The 17,199-nt window shown below is 45.3% G+C and overlaps 1 protein-coding gene across 1 annotated transcript in view; it reads left to right on the forward strand.

Annotated features, from left to right (window-relative positions):
* Nucleotides 1-17,199, forward strand: part of Lhpp (phospholysine phosphohistidine inorganic pyrophosphate phosphatase) — a 126,228-nt gene that overhangs the window by 35,867 nt on the left and 73,162 nt on the right. Inside the window, exon 6 of the mRNA XM_005401973.2 lies at nucleotides 11,153-11,244. Within this exon, the coding sequence (XP_005402030.1) occupies nucleotides 11,153-11,244 (92 nt within the window). The remainder of the gene's footprint in view (nucleotides 1-11,152; nucleotides 11,245-17,199) is intronic.

Below are 17,199 nucleotides of genomic sequence, written 5' to 3' on the forward strand. Positions count from 1 at the left end.
TGCAAAGTATAGGAAAAAAAGTCACCCAAGATCTTAGATGATGAGGGTAAGCAGATGTGATTTTTGTGGGCTCTTGATATCAGGATGATCTATCAAAATGTAGGGCAGAATGCTGGGCCTGGTGCCATGCCCCTGTAATTCCAGAACTCTGGGAGGCTAAGGCAGGAGGATTGAAAGTTCAAGCCCATCCTGGTTAATTTAGCAACTTACCAAGATCCTGTCTCAAAATAAAAAATAAAAAGGGGGTAGAGATATAGCACAAAGACCCTGGATTTAATCCACAGTACAGGAAAAAAAAATAGCAGATATCAGGCATAGTAGTGCATGCCTCTAATCCCAACTATATTTGGGAGGCAGGAGATCATGAGTTCCAGACTAGCCTGGGAAATTTAGCCGGATCTTGTTTCGAAAAAAAAAACTCAATGTAGCTCAGTGATAGAGCACTTGCCTAGTATGCCTGAGAACCTGAGTTCAGTCTCCAGCAATGTCAGAAAAACTAATTTTAAAAATTAAAAAGAAAATGACCTTTTGGCTTCATTTTCCTTGTGTTGTCTTTTGAAGTTTCAAACTTTTAGGTTTTATACCTAGTTCTTTGATCCACTTTGAATTGATTTTTGTTAGGGTGAGAGATAAAACTGTAGTTTAAATCTGCTGTAAGTTTTGCCAGCACCATTTGTTAAAGAGGCTGTCTTTTCTCCAATGTATATTTTTGGTTCCTTTATTCAGAAGCATATGGTTGTAGTTGTATGGTTTTGTGTCTGTATCCTCTCTTCTATTCCATTGGTCTTTGAGTCTGTTTTTGTGCCAGTACCTGCTGGGTACTGGTTTTCATTACTGTTGCTTTGTCGAATAATTTAAAGTCAGGTATTGTGCTTCCTCCAGCATTGCTCTTTTGGCCTTAAATTGGTTTGGCTATTCTGGATCTTTTGTATGAATTTTAGGATTGTTTTTTCTAGTTCTATGCAGGATATCATTGGTATTTTGATGGGGATTACATTGAATCTGTAGATCACTTGTGTTAGTGTGACATTTTGACAATATTTATTCTGGCAATCCATGAACATGGGAGACCCCTCCATCTTCTTGTGTCGTCTTCAATTTCTTTCTTCAGTTTTCTGAAATTTTCATTGTAGAGGTCTTCCACAGTACCTCCTTGGGTAGATTGATCCCTGTGTATTTTATTTTGTTTAAGCGATTGTGAGTGAAATTGTTTCTTGATTTCTTTCTCAGCTAATCCAATATTAATGTATTGAGACATTGATTTTTTTAAGTCTTCTTGAGTAAGACTCCAATACACAAGAAATAATAGCAAGAATCAAAAATGGAACAATATTAAATTAAGAAGTTTTTGTGTAGCAAGGGAAACAGCTAAGAGTGAAGAGACAGTCTACAGAATGGGAGAAAATTTTTATCAGCTACTTTTCTGACAGAGAATTAATATCTAGAATATGTAAAGAACTCAGAAAAATTAACACCAACACATCAAATAGCCCATCCAAACAGCCCAGCGGGCAAATGAATTGAACATACATTTCTCAACTGTACAAATGACCTATTAGTACATATATGAAAAAATGTTCAACATCTTTAGCCCTTAAATTTTGTCTCACCCCAGTCAGAATACAAAAACAAACAAAAAAATCAGTGAATGCTAGCAAGGCTGCTGAGAAAAAATAACATTTCTACACTGCTGGTAGGAATGTAAGTTAGTATAACCACTATGGAAAGCAGGGAGGTTCCTCAAAGAATTAAAAGTAGAGCTGCCATGTGACCCAGTCATACCACTCCTTGCTATGTACTGGAACCAAGTCAGCATACTATGGGGACCCCTACCTACCTGTGCTTATTGACGCACAGTTCACAATAGCCACGATGGGGAACCAGCCTAGATACCCATCAGCAGATGACTGGATAAAGGAAATGTGGCATATATACACAACGGAGTATTAATCAGCTACAGGAAGAAAGAAATTCTATCATTTGCAAGAAAATGGGTAGATCTGGAGACCACCATGGTAAGTGAGATAAGGCAGACTTAGACAAATATCATGTGTTCTCCCTCATATGTGGAATCTTAAAAAAAAGACAAGACTGTAGAAGGGAAACTATATTGGGCATGAGGAAGGGAAAGCGAGGGAGGGGAGGGGTGTGGCTGTGGGTAATAGTGGGGTGGACATGAAAAAAATACATTTATTGAAACCTCTCCACCAAAAATGTGAAACTGGGGGTGTTGGGGCAAGGAAGCATGATGAGGGTATCAGAGTTACATGCAAAGATGAATGAAATCTGTATAACCAATAAAAAAAGAGTGAAAAAAGAAAATAAGGGCAAAGTCTGTAGTTATCCACAGAGGATTGGGCATAATAAATGTACTTAATTCCTGATTGTCGTGGTATTAGTCCTAATTATGGGGTGTTGGGGACAGCCTGTGCCTTTGATGAGGACCACTTGGTATTTCTCCTCTGTCGCCTCCTCCCTCTGGTATTTCTGGCTATGGCTGCCCTCTCTTGTTGCCCAGCACTGCCCCCAGCTGCATTCTCTTTGGGTGTCAGCATGAGGGTGACCCTGCTTGGCTCCTGACTGAGGCTTGCTAAGTCTGTGTGCATTTCCAGCCCAAGGAGAGTCAGGGCCAGGAGTAGATACTGTGTTCCTGCAGCCTTGGCTAAAACCAGATGTCCTGGCCCCAGCCACCAAGCCCCCAGCACCACCACAGTGGGACTGAGACCAGGGGAAGATTTAGGGAGTACCTGTGTAGAGCTGCCTTTGTGATATGTCTCAGTCATAAGGTGCCTATAAAACCTCTTGGCACTTTTTCTTAAAATATTTTCTCCTTGAGAGCCTTGTTTAGTAGATTTCATTTTCTTCTCAAAACACAGGTGGTTTTTTTTTTTTTTTTTTAATCTAATTGTAGAGTAACTCGTGTTTACTAAAGGAGATAGAAAAAAATCAGAGAAGTACAAGAAAAAAGTTATCATTCTACTACACTAGAATAACACAGATCATGCTTAATCTTTACAACCTTTTTATGTCTGCATATACATTTTAGCACAGACTTGAAGTAATCCTGTATCTGCATCTGACACTTGATTTTTTACTCTTAATATTTTATTAAAACTAATTTCCTCTGTGCTTATTAAACATTTTCACAAGGCAGTTTTTGTGGCTGTGCAGTATCCTATCATATGGACCACCACAGCATTTACTCTTATTGTTGGACACGGGCTGCTTCTAAATTTCTTGTTATACTTAACCCTGATGAATACCCTGTGTGTACATCTTTTTGTACATTTCTAAGTATTTGTCAGGCATTCTAGTGAGGTACTGTGGGTCTGTGATGCACATTGCTTTTTTCTACTTCAGGAGAGTTATGTCAGTTCACTTTCCTGACCCTTGTGTGTAAGGGTGCTTGTTTTCCCACATCCTTACCTGCACCAATACTGTTGTTTCTTGCTTTGTGGAAAACAGGAATCTTTGAGATGTTCTTTCTCTTCCTCTCCCTTCCCCTCTCCCTTTCTGCCCACCAGCCCCATCCCTATCCCTGCAACACTGGAGACTGAACCTAAGATCTTGCACATGCTAGACAAGCTCTACTTCTACCCTGCACCCCAAGCCTCCAGGTTTCTAAGGTACTCCGAAGGTGAAGGTCTAAATGTCATCTCCAGGCCTTTCTTTGTGGGGTGTATGCTCCTAGGGCAGCCATTCCCACCCCTCCCTGGTGTTTCCTGGCCTGTGATAAGGAGAAATACCTCACTCTGGAGAGTACTGGGATAGCTAAACAGTCCATGAAAGGTAGGCTTTCTTGGGGAGCACTTTGGCCCTGGAAGTCTATCCTTTAAAACATTGCCACTCATGAAAGGAGGGTCTTCTCCTAGCACCTAGCATGGCAAAAAGGAGACCCAGCAGGCAGACAGTATTTGAGGATGAATGAATCTGCCTTTTGAACTCAAACCAAGAAACCTGCCACAGGGACTATTGCGCCTCCCTTCAGGACTCTGGATTTTCAGGTTCTGTGGGAGTCCGACCTTTCGGTTTGTGTCTCTTTCTTCTCTACCATATCGCAGTCAAGAAGGAAGTGAAATCCAGGCCTGACAGGTAGAGTTTTTTTTATTTCCCCTGAGAGCACACCTCTTGACCTCCATCTTCTTGCCAATGATTTTTTAAATCCTAAATGATTTGGCAATAATTGCTCCTCCTGGTGTGATTATTGCCCTTCACCGATAGTAAATCTGTGAATTCCCCAGGGTCCTGAGCGCATTTTGGTATGCGGAGCCCACAAGCTGGCCAAGACAGGCATCACTGCTCTGTGTAGCCGCACACCCCCGGCTCCCCATCTCCTTGCTCCTGCTCTGCCACCCTCACAGGGAGCTGGGGATTTGCCTTGATGCAGACATTGGTTTTTCAGGCTGAATCACAGTGCTGTTCCCTGGATAACAGCTCTTCCTTCCAGGGACCAGTTTTTTCTGGTTCCATCTCCCTGGGCCACATCCACAAATGCCCAGCCCAGGAAGTCCTGAGTTTCCCTTCTGGAAAGGGAGAATTTAACTGTGTGCATGTGCGCATACACATTTTATTTTTACCAGAGCATGACATACAGTATGTGAAAGACTCATACCATTTCCAGGGAACCCACTAGCATACTGGTCCCTGAGCTCCGGGCAGTGGAGCACACAGTCCTGAGTTGGAGCACCTTGGGTGTTCAAGGGCTGACCTGACGATTTCAGGAAAAGTCCTTGGAAAGGGTGAGAGTACACCCGAAGCTGGACCACAAGTTGCCCAGCAGTCCCAGTTTCACAGGAGCTCAGGAATCACCTGTGTGTGGCACCCTCCAGTGCCATCCCACTTCAGGGAGCAGGTGCCACTGACCAGTTCTTCCTTGGTGATTTGATGATTTCCATATAGCTATGCAGAAGTTTCATAGAAAAAATCCCACTCGTGTGCTTGGCAGTGTTGTCCCAGTAGCGGTCATCCTAGAAGAAAATTCCAACTTTTACTATGTCAAGGTACTTGCCACTGGCTCTGTTAGTTACTTAAAGTTTCTTTAAGCTGACTTTTTTTTAAACTTTAAATAAATGTATTTTCAAAGGAACTTTTGATCATTATTGTAAATGAAAGGTCAGAATTTCTCACCGTAATTGATCTAAAAATAAATAGCACATAATCACATTATTTATGGCCTTGTTCTACCTGGAATTAAACAGTCTGCCACTGGAACACATAACACCCTTTGAGAAACACGGGTATTAGGGGGAGGACAGGTCAGAGAAAATTAGTGAGATGTATAAAGTACAGAGTAGTCACTGGGAAGAAATGCAACTTACTACAAGTGTCTCGCCTGTCTCACAGTGGCAGTGGCTACTAGCAGTTGGCAGAATTCTCAGCATCAGCAGACACCAGTTTTCTCCCAGTGCCACCACCTCCCTCCCTGGCTTCTCTGGTAGGGGCCCTTCAGCCTCTGTTTGTGGGTGATTAGTTGAAGAGCCTAGGCTGATTATAAGAAAAGTTCTCATTTAGCCTGACAGCCTCCCTGGCTGTGGGGCAGCACCAGCTCTGCCTTTCCCCTTCCCCACAGTTTCTAGGATTCCTCTAGTTGTGTTTGCAAGGACAGTGGCTTCAGACTTGTCTACCTGTAGTTTTTGGAGCTCCGTGCGTGGCCTACCTTGGGGAGTGGTGAGTGAGTAGGTAGTTGGCACACATACGGTATCCCCTGTGAACGCTCCCACCCCTCCTCTGTGCCTCACCAGCCTAGCTGACCACTCTTTCCCTTCAAATCAAAGCTCAAAACATTTCCCCTGGAATGCCTTCCCTGACCGCCACCAAGCCCCATAGGTTCTCACAACCTCCTGTGCTTTATCATAGGCCTCATTATGTCTATGAAATTATCTGATTAATAGCTGTTTTCAGTACTAGACTGTGAGCTCCACAAGGATGGGGACTGTGTCTCTCTGACCCACACTTTGTCCCCACTGCCTGGCCCTACACCATGGCCCACACAGGGCTCCATACCAAGAAGCCGAGGGGCTGGGGATTTAGCTTAGCGGCACAGCGCCTGCCTGGCAAGTGCAAGGTCATGAGTTCGATTCCCGGTATCAGAAAAAAACAACAATATACCAAGAAGCCAAGTACCTGAGGCAAAGAGTATCTGTATTGAAGTGTGTGGACAATCTCCAGCATTATCAAATTAGAATTTTCTCAATAGAACATTTCCTAATATTTTTCCTGTTAATGTGTTTAGGTAACTTATTACCCAGACACTGTGGCAGATGCTTAACATGTATGATTTTGTTTAAGCACCATACCTGTTACACACATTTTACAGATTGAAGTAGAGGCTTGCCCTAGATCACATAGCTAGCAGAGCTGGGATTCTGTCCTCTCTGCCTCGGCCAGTCTTGAGCCTAGAACTCCATTTGTCCATTCTGCTTTCATTTCCATGGTCCCCCACCCCCACAGGTGGAAAGTAAATTCCATTTGAATCCTGTCCTCATAGGTCAAGCTGAAATGGATGGGCCCACAATAAGTTAAAATTTCCATCTTGTGAATACTTTATGATCTTTATTTGTTTTCTTGATGTTGGTTGATGTGTTTACTCATGGGTTAACCCTGCCTGGCATCTGCATTCAGAGAGGAAGCTTGTGGAGCAGCTGTCGTTTTAAACTAGTATTGGGCACTCACTCCGGTTTCTCAGTCTGGCTGGACCGAGGACATTCCTGATTGGTCTTGAGAGCAGCTCTGCAACATAATTGATACGTAAAGTGCTAGCCAACCTATCACCAGCAGAATCTTCTGAAAGCATTTTGAAGCTTTTAATTAAATGTTTATGATAGGGAGATGAGAGTAGCTGTTTTTTTCTTCAAAAGTACATGGATTTATATAGAATGATGAATAAATTTAATCAATAATTTTTTTTTTTTTGGTTTTTCTCCGGTACCAGGAACCGAACTCAGGACCTTGCGCTTGCCAGGCAGGCGCTTTTGCCACTGAGCTAAATCCCCAGCACCTTAATCAATAATATTGATACAGGTGTCTTGGGTACTTTTCTCTCATTGCTGAGACAAAATACCTGACACCCAAAATTAAGGAAGGGAAGGTTTATTTAGCTCACAGTTTGTAGAGCTTTCAGTCCATACTCAGCTAGCTCCAAGGCAGAGTGGCACATGGCAGAGGGTAACTGTTCATGGTGGCAGAAAACAGGAAAAGCAAAAAGAGCAAAAGGGAAGAGCAGTGGCAAGCAGCCTTTTCCCCTCCTTTACGTTGTATGCAAACTACCCACCCCAGGGCAGGTATAGCACTCACATCCGTAATCCCAACATTGGACCATGAATCAGTCATAAACTCTAGAAGCCCACCTCATGACTAAATGAGGCTTTGGGGAGACATCCAGACCAAACCATAACAACAGGTGACTAGGGTAAAATAAGACCCATATGATTAAAGCCTTGGCAACACTGAAGTAGATTATTCTAGTCCCCCACTCTTAATTGGTCATGCTATACGTGGTCTTCAGACTCTGACAGTGAACCTTGATTTAGAATGTGATCCACTCAGTTGATCACCAAGTCATTGCCAGTCATCAGCCTACATTCCCTGCTCTGACAGGGCTCATGCATTTCTGGAAGAGGGAGATAAGTGGAGTCTGTTGTAATAGATATATTTCCCCCCACAAGAACTGGGGTTTGAACCCAGAACCTCACACATTGCTAGGCAAGTCCTAGCCCCTTTATTTTATTTTAAATTTTTTATTTTATTGTGATTACATATGTGTGACACGTAATGAATACACTCATCATGGAGAGTTGGTACGTATACATATTGCATCTTACTCCTTTTTACTTCCCATACTTCTCTGCTCGATCCCTTTTATTTTTTCATTTTGAGCCAGGGCCTTGCCAAGTTGTGCAGGTGAGATAGAACTCTCAGTCCTCCTGCTTTAGACGCCAAGTAGCGGGTTATAGGCGTGCGTCCCTGTGCTGGGCTCATCATCCATTTTGAGCAGTTTGTCGTGTGCCTTGATGAGGTTTTTTTTTCATGTTTCTTGTGCTTGGTGTTCATTAGGATTTTGAATCTGTGGGTTTATAATTTTTGGTGAGTTTTGAAATTTTTCAGCTATTCTACAAATACCTTTGTCTCCTCTCTCATCTCGCTTTCAGGGACTCCAGTTATATACCAGGTCCCTTGAAGTCGTGTCATAGTTCAGTGATGCTCTAGTCATTTTTAGAATTGTTTCCTTTTCTCCCTGTTTCATTTTGGAATGTTTCTGTTGCTGTATTTTCAATTTTATTAGTCTTTTCCTCTGCAGTGTCTGCTCTGGCATTCACTTCACCTAATGTATTTTTTAATCCTGGAAGGATTTAGTTCTAGAAATGAATTCAGTTTTCATTTCTAGAAGGTTTGGATCTTTTTCTTCTGTCTTCCATTTCTCTATTCAGTGTTTGGAACATACGGAGTACAACTCTAAGAACCATAATGTTCCTATCTGCTAATTCTCAGATCTGTGTCAGTTCAGGGTTAGTTTTGATTTCTCTCCTTTGTTCTGATTATATTCTTTTGTTGCATGTCTGATAATTATTTATTGAATGTGATTGTAACTTGTACCTTTTCAGGTGTTAGATATTTTTATATGACCAGAAATATGTTTGAGTTTTGTTTTGAAATACCGCTAAATTACTTGAAAACAGTTTGACCCTCCTAGATCTTGCTTTTTAAGACTTCAGAGGGAACACTAGAACAGGGTTTAGTCTAGGATTAATTATTCCCATCAGTGAAGCAGGATGCTTCTAAGAATGCCACCCAATGCTCTGTGAATTATAAGATTTTTCAGCCGGGCATGGTGGCACATTCCTGTAATCTCAGCACTCAGGAGGCTGAGACAGGAGGATTACCATGACTTCAAGGCCAGCCTGAACTAATAGTGAGAAAAACCAAAAAACAAAAATTTTCCTGTTCAACCCTGTACGAAGTCTAGGGCTTGATTTTTTTCATTGCTTCTTTGTGCTTCTTTCCCAGGCCTTGGGCATTTCATTACTCAAGTGTGTCGATCAGTAGCTTATTGGACACTTGAGGGAACCTTCTTTGTACCCCTACAGTTCTCTCTGTGCACTTTTATCTGATTCTTTGCCCTGTGGAATTGTGCTACTTTAGTCTCCACAGAATCTTGGCTTCGTCTCCTCAATTTGGGGGGCATTATAGTTTAGATATGAAGTATCCCCCAAAGACTTATGTGAGGCAGTCCTGCTATGCTTGATCCCCAGTACAGCAGTGTTCAGAGATGGGACCTCAAGAGGTGACTGGGCTATGAGGGTACTAGCTTTGTCAGTGGATTAAGCCACTGATGGGTTCAGAGCTGAGCGGATTATTTAGGAGCCAGTCTCCAGTTGGAGGAAACGGGTCACTGGGGCTGTGCTTTTGCAAGCTCTTGGCATCATCTTCAATTTGGAGGGCATGGTGGTGTAGCTATGAACTATTCCCCCAAAGACTTGTGTATTGAGCTTTTGATCCCCGGTGCAGCAGTGTTCAGAGGTGTCTCTGACCCTGGCTCCAGCTCTGGCTCTTTCTCTGTCTTTCTGCTTCCTGGCCGGCATGAGGTGAGCAGCTTTCCTCTGCCATAATGTGTCTCCCTTGAACCCAATCAAGCATGGCCTGAAACCTCTGAAACCGTGAGCCAGAGACCTGCTGCTAAGGTATACAAGGTATTTTGTCCCAGCAGTGAGAAGCTCACTAGCGTTACAGAGTGTCTGCTGGGTTCCACTCAGGGTTTCCCTCTCGTTAGTCAGCTCAGGACACTAAGAAAATAGACAGGTTAAGGTAAACAGCAGAAATTTACATTCTCATAGTTCTGGGGCTACAATTCTGAGATCAAGGTGAAGAAGCTATATAGGCTGCAGATTTGGAGACTGACAGTCCAAGATTTGACAGCCCCCCTGTGTTCAGCCTCTGATGCAGGCACCCTCACTGCATCACAATACAGTGGAGAAGCAGAAAGGGAAGCAGCTGTGTATGGAAGGGGCCAAGCCTTTTGGAGTAGTCTTGCTGTGTAACTACCAGCGCTCTCTCCCTAACTTACCCTATGAAACCAGCATTAATCCCTTCCAAGGGTGGAACCCCCATAACCCATCCAGCTCTCCCTGCCTCTTACAGATTCTGCCACTTTAACAACACCGTGCAGGGGACTGTGCTTCCAGCACCTGAGCCCTTTGGGGAATAAACTGTATCCAGACTGTAGTGGCCGCCTCCTTGCTTGTGGCCTTTCCTCTGTGCTTGTGTGAAGAGAGCAGTGGCATCTCCCCTTCCTCTCATAAGGACCCTACTCTCATTGGGCCAGGGCCCCACTCTTGTGACCTCTTTGCAATCTTAATTACCTCCTTACAGGCCCATTCTCCAAATACAGTCACGTTGGAGACTAGGGCTTCAGCGTATGACTTCAGGGGTATGTCTCAGGGTATAGCCTCCTCCTTTATCTGAGGTCTGGAAACTCTGAAGGCAGTAAGCCAGACCAACCCTAGGGCTCCCCTCTCGCGTGTCTCAGAAATCACTATCTACCCTTGCTTGATGTTTTAAAAACTGTTGGCTCGTAAGAGTTTGTCTAGTTTCTGGCTGCTTCCACTGGGGAGTCTGTCTTGAGGCTGCTTGTGAAATGGTATCCAGACTATGAGCATTTCCTGTGTGTATATTTTGCTGTTGTGTATTGTTTGGTTTTGACACATAACATCTTCACTATTGAAAGCAACACCTTTTAAACTGTAGATTACAAAGATTTGCCAGGGATTTAATCAGCTTTCACGGAACCAGGGGCTTGCAGCATCACCGGGCTACAGAGTATTTAGCATTAGGTAAAGTGCAGCCTCTGTTCAGATACAGGCAGGGTGCATTGGCATCCCCACTTGTCCTTGCTACACCAAATCGTTTTGATGCCTACTGATTGATTTTCAAGTGTGCAAATATATACCGTTTAGAGCCACAGCCCAAGGAGGCAGCTAGGAGATAATTCAAGGCGGGTTGACTTTTAATCAATACAATGACAGTATTATCTTGTTTAATTCGTGTGATGGTGGTTTTAAACATCAAATCAAGCAGTTTATTATGTCAAAAAAGATGAAGGAACACAGGAATAAAATTCTCCTGACTCACTTCTGTGCATATTTCCCTGCCCTGACAGGCCATCATGATCGGGGATGATATCGTGGGTGATGTCGGCGGTGCCCAGAGGTGTGGAATGAGAGCCCTGCTGGTGCGCACCGGCAAGTTCAGGTCAGTGCCGGTGGCCGGGTCATTTGTCTGCTCTTCTCCATAGAGGCCTAGGGAGGCCATGTTCTTGGTTTTTTGCTTTCAAAACAAAAAAGGCTTTTCTTTCAAAATACCTGAGCAGTGTCTTAATCCCTTTCCCATTACTGGGACAAAATACTCAACACCCACAACCTGGAAAGAGAGGGTTTCTTCATTTTTGTAGATTGATTTGTTCGATTGTATGACCAGCATTCCAAGGAAGAGCTGACTTTATGCATAGGCAGAAAAGCAGCTCCTAGAGATGAGAGGTTTATTTTAGCTCACAGTTTCAGTCCATGGGTGGCTGGCTGCAAGGCAGAGGAGCATGGAGGAAGGGCCTGGAGGAGGAAGTCTGCTCACTGCATAGTGATCCGGAAGCCTCGAATACAACCTTCCAGGCCATGCCCCCAGTAACCCTGCCTCTTCCAGCTAGGGCCCTTCTCCTAACGGCACATTCAGCTGTGAACCCACCAGTGGATGCATCTCCCGATGAGTACAGCACCTGCAGAATCCAGTCACCCCCTAAACACGTGAGCCATTTGGGAGACATTGTAGCTCTAAACTTTAATGTGCAGTTCTGTGGACACTCACTGCCTTGCCTGTAACTGACTTCTAAGGAAGGGCTGACTGACCTTGCTAGCAGAAATCACATTTCTTCCTGGCTTGATGTCCAGTGGTAAGGCAGAGTCTTGATACAAGGTCTGGGACTTGGAACATGAATACATGTAAAGTGCAAAGATAATAAGGCAATGTATTCAGAGCCTTCACTGTGGTGGTCACCAGTGGTGACCCTCAGCTCTACTAGCCATCCTCTTTCTTCTTTTTCTCTGCCTTCTCTGGCCCATGAGGGGCAGAAAACCTGGAGACCACAGACCAGTATGTCAGGGATGCTCAAGAACAGGACCTCCATCTGACCCGCTGAGGGTCAGCAGTTGTGGATACGTGAAGCTGCCCAGGCTTTGGTTCACATGGCCTTTGAGAATGTCTTAGGCGTCAGAGCGTTGCCTTGTCTATGCTAGATGGATCTGATTGTACCCTTCAGGGAAAGTACAGATTTGCAGGTTTTTGGTTAAAACATGGTCACCCAACAACTGGGATCTCATCTTATTAAAAAGCTTTTGCACAGCAAAAGAAATCACCAACAGAGGGGGTTGGGGATTTAGCTCAGTGGCACAGTGCCTGCCTGGCAAGCACAAGGTCGTGAGTTCGATTCCCGGTACCAAAAAAAACAAAAAAAAAAAAAAAAAAAAAAAAAAGAAATCACCAACAGAGTAAAAAAAACCCAGTGGGAAAATATCTTAACCAGTTGCTCCTTAGACAAAGGAGTAATATCTAGAACATATAAAAAACTGAAAAAAAATCAGATCCCCTAATTTCAAAGACCCAATCCAAAAATGGGCATCTGAGATGACTCAGATGAAAGAAAATGAAATACAAATGACAAATAAATGCATGAAAAATGTTCAGCATCACTAGTCATTCGAGAGATGCAAATTAAAACAGCACTGAAATTACATCTCATGTAAGAATGGCTATTATCAAAAAAATCAACCAGTAACAAATGCTGGTGGTGCTATGGGGAAAAGGGAACCCTTCTCCACTGTTGATGGGACTGTAGACTGGTGCAACCACTGTAGAAATCAGTGTGGAGATTCCTCAAAAAACTAGAACTAGCCAGGTGTGATGGCACACATCTATAATCCCAGCACTCGGGAGGCTGAGGCAGGAGGATCATTGTGAGTTTGAGACCGACCTGGGCTACAGAGGGAGCTGAAGGCCAGCCTGAACTGCACGTGAGACCCTGTCTCAAAAAAAAAAAAAAAAAAAAAAGAACTAGGACTAGAGGTCCCATTTGACCCACCCCCTATTCCCCTTCTTGGTATCTTCCCAAAAGAATTAAAAGCATCATACCACCGCAATATATGTGCACCTGTGGTTATAGTGGCACAGTTTGTGACAGATAAATCTTGGAAACAACCCAGATATCCATCAACCAATGAACAGATAAAAAAGATGTGGGTTTTTATATTTAATGGAGTACTACTCTACCATAAAGAAGGATAAACTTGAGACATTTATTGCTAGATGGATGGACCTTGTGACCATACTTTAAATGTAATAAATAGGACACACATGTAAATATTGCATTGTCTCTCTGGTGTGTGAAACTGAAAGTGTAAATAAGAACTAAGTTGTACAATAGATATTGAGAAAGAAGAATTTGTTCAGAAGGAAAGGGGACCTAGGGAGGGGGGAGGGGGAAAGGAAGGAAGGGAAAAGAAAAAATGAGACAAGAAGGATAAAATGGAAACAAAGCTTCAGAAATAAGGAAGGGAAGAGGGATTGAAGGGAGGGGAATGGAAGGGGAAAAAGGACAAATCAAGATCTATCATGTGCAGGTACAGATTCCCTGTGAAGCATGTGATCATTGTAGACACCTAAATTGTACCAATAAATTTAATTAAATTTTTTTAAAAAATGGTCACCCAGGGGACGTGGGTTTGGGCGTGGGAAGGAGGTCAGTCACATTTTAACTGAGTGATCTGCTTGGGCAAGGTCAGAATTAATTAGAAGCCTGACTCCTTCTCTGGGATCTCTCCTAGATGAGGCACCCGAGGGCCCTGCGGGTTTGGAGTCATAGGTGAACAGCCAGGATCTGAGGTCAAGAAACCCAGTCCCTTCTGGTCACGCGCACCCTCTCAGAGTGCGGCCCCCTTTGAAGCTTCAGCACTCCTGAGATGCGGGCCTCCTTTCTTTCCCAGGCCCTGAAGTGGGTAGTCTGGCTCCCCTAGTTGTGTCTGGCCTATAGGAATGAGGAAGACCCCATTCTCAAGCCACAGAAGCATTCTCTCTGAGAGGCCAGCCCAGGGCCCTGTCTTTGTCTGTGCTGCTATAACAGTACCTAAACTAGGTAACTCTCACCATTCTGGAAGCTGGGAAGTCTACACCAAGGCGCCAACAGGTTCTTTTTCTGGTTCCAAGATAGCACCTACTAGCCGGGCGTGGTGGCACACACTTGTAATCCCAGCACTCCAAAGGCTGAGGCAGGAGAATCACAGCAAGTTTCAGGCCAGTCTGGGTTACATAATGAGTTCAAGGCCACCCTGCACTATAAAGTGAGATTCTGTCTCAAAAAAAAAAAAAAAAAAGAAAAAAGCAAGATAACACCTAGTTACTGTGTCTTCCAGAGAGGGGAGAATATTGTGTCCTCTCGTGGCAGAAGAGAGAAGCCCTTCTAATAACGCTGTTAATCCTATGACCAGACACCTTCTAAAAGGCCCACTTTCCCACACTTAGCATTGGGAGCTAAGTTTTCAAGAACTTAATTTTGGGGGACCTGTTCAGACTATAGCAAGGCCTCGAAGCCCCTAGTCTCACCTTCGCCTCAGAGTTTCAGAGCCTGACCTGGCTGTTGCTCCCAGGCAAGGAGCTCCTGGCTGAGATGGAACTTGGCACCCCGCGAGTGCGTGGCACCTGTCACTCTTGCACAGTACTGCCCCGTGGAGGCCCTGCGTGAGCTTAGTGTGCATCTGACTTCTGGTGTGGTGTGCCTGAGCAGAAGATGAAACGTAGGACCTGTGAATCTTGTGCACAGGGCTTCTTCTGGTTTGTTGTAGGAAAATATATTATCTTTCTTGATTAAATGTCTTCGTTTGGAATCTTCTTGACCTGCACAAGACAGGTGCCCCTATTCACTGAGAAAGCACTGGCCTTGTGCTTTGCCCACGCGTGCCGCTAGATGGCAGGGTCTGAAGAAAGTCCCACCCACAGTAGGGAGCTTGACAGACAAGCAAGTGAGCATGCGGAGGCTGTGCCTCGCCCACACGGCCAGGAGTTAACCCTTTTCAGAGTCCAGTTACCTGCGTCACATTTAAAGGAGAGTGCAGGAAGGTCGCCGAATGTGGCTTGACTAGTATGCACAAAGCCCTGGGTTCCATCCCCAGCACTGCATACACGTACACACACACACACACACACACAAAGTAAATGTTGTCTACCTAAAGGAGTTTTCTCCTGGAGAGAGAAATTCCATGCACAGTTTGCCAAATCCTTCGAGGCGTGCATAGTGCTGGTGTTTGGGTTTTTTCATTTTATGAAAATGGGATTATACTGTTTTGCAACCTGCAGGTTGTTTTTCTCTTCTTGAACATGTTTTACGGCATCTTTCCTGGTCAGTCTTCTTCTCTGTAAACACCTGACAGCATGCTACCTGTAAGTACTCACTCCAGTGCTTCGTGCACACAGCAGCCTTTGTTTTTGGCCAGCAGTGATGCTGGTGCTGCTGTCGGGTGAGTGATTTCCGTCTGGCCCCCAGGTACAGTTGCATTGCCCTGGTTGGAGAGAATGGGACTTGCCTGACTTTTGCTTGTATGTCAGGATGCAGATCTGCCTTAGTTGTCCTGCAGGATGGAGGGACAAGAGTCTTGGTTCGGGTAAGGTAGGGACTGAGTCACCCATCAGGAGGCGAAGGGGCAGAAAAGGAAGGCAGGTCCTGTGTGTGTGAGCACATGTACAAGGGACAAATCCCCCAGCAAGTGCTGACTCTCTCGGGCCTCGCTGTCCAATACAGTGGCCACAAGCTTCAGGTGGCAACCAAGTGCTTGAAATGCAGCTGATCCAAATGGGATACGCCGAAAGGGTGAACTTCATGCCAGGTTTCAGAGACCACGTAGGAAATAGAGTGTGACCGAGCTCATCAGTAATTTCTGTATTAATGTTTTCTATATCATTGTTGGTTGAAATGTCAACACTGTACGTTCATTTCACCCGTTTCTGTACTTTTTATTAGTGTGGTTCTGTGGCTGGAGTTGGCCTCCTCCAGGGGAAGGTGCCTCGTCCTTGCACTACCCCTTTCTCCCTCCAGATGGCACTGTAGGCGCATGGACGCACCCTCATGAGGCCTGCTGCACTGCATGGCTTGGACAGCAGGCTACAGGGCCAGCTGTGTGCTCCCTAGCGGTGATAGGACTCACTTATTTGGGGACAGGGTCTCCAGAGTCCCTTGTGGCATCCTATGTGGTGTCCTCTGCCATGGGCAGCCTAGATCCTGGGCCAGAGCCCCTTCACTGTGCAGAAATGCTACTGCCTGGCCTTCTGCCAGTACCCGCCTCGCCCTTCCCAGGGCTGACCCTCCCAACCCAAGCTCCTTGCCCCTCTCAGAATCTCTGGGCAGGCAGCACTGGGTGTGGAGGTCACCATGGTCTCTGCCTCTGCCAGATAAGAGTCCCACATGCAGGGACCATGTCTTGTCGGTGACCAAGGGAAGTCCTTACCCTTGTACTGGGCCTCTGCTCTAGCCCTGAGTGTCCTTGCAGGACCCACAGGCCCCTGGATGAGTGGGCTGGGTATCGGAAGGCCTCCTGCGCCTTGACTTCTGTTGGCCAATTGGCAGAGTGAAGGGCTGGGGAGGGTGGCCTTGCCGTGGGCACAGGTGGCAGGTAGCCATGTGCTGAGTGACTTGGCATTCACACCGGTGTGAACTTGAGGCAGGATGGGGACACTGAGCTCTCGGGGCCACCGAGCAGGGCTGGCGTAAGAACGGGAGGGGCCTGTCTCAGAGCCCTGCTGCAGGATGGCCCTTCGGCCACTGTCCTCAAGCTTTGCACACAGGAGCTGCTGGGGAGTGTGGGGTTTGGGCTCCTTCCTGAGCCGAGAGATCTGCTCGTGTGCCCATGGCCCTGTCTTGCTGCTGTTCCCACAGCGTGACTAAAGTTAAGACTGAAGCTCTAACTTAGGCCTCATCATAGGGTGGCTTGGCTTGGGAAGTGAGTTTTGCAGGGCCTGCCACGCAGAAGGCTCAGTCCCTGAGCAGGAGAGTCCTAGAGCTTTGTCAAGGGGCGGAGGTCGTTCCCCATCTGAGCTAGGAAGGTTTTGGACTGATGGTATGTACAGCTCTCCCTACTCAGCAGGGCTGCCCTGGAGCTGGGCACAAACACAAAG

The sequence above is a fragment of the Chinchilla lanigera genome, unplaced genomic scaffold, assembly GCF_000276665.1.
Source record: "Chinchilla lanigera isolate Chin_1 unplaced genomic scaffold, ChiLan1.0 scaffold00076, whole genome shotgun sequence".
Classification (NCBI taxonomy): Eukaryota; Metazoa; Chordata; class Mammalia; order Rodentia; family Chinchillidae; genus Chinchilla; species Chinchilla lanigera.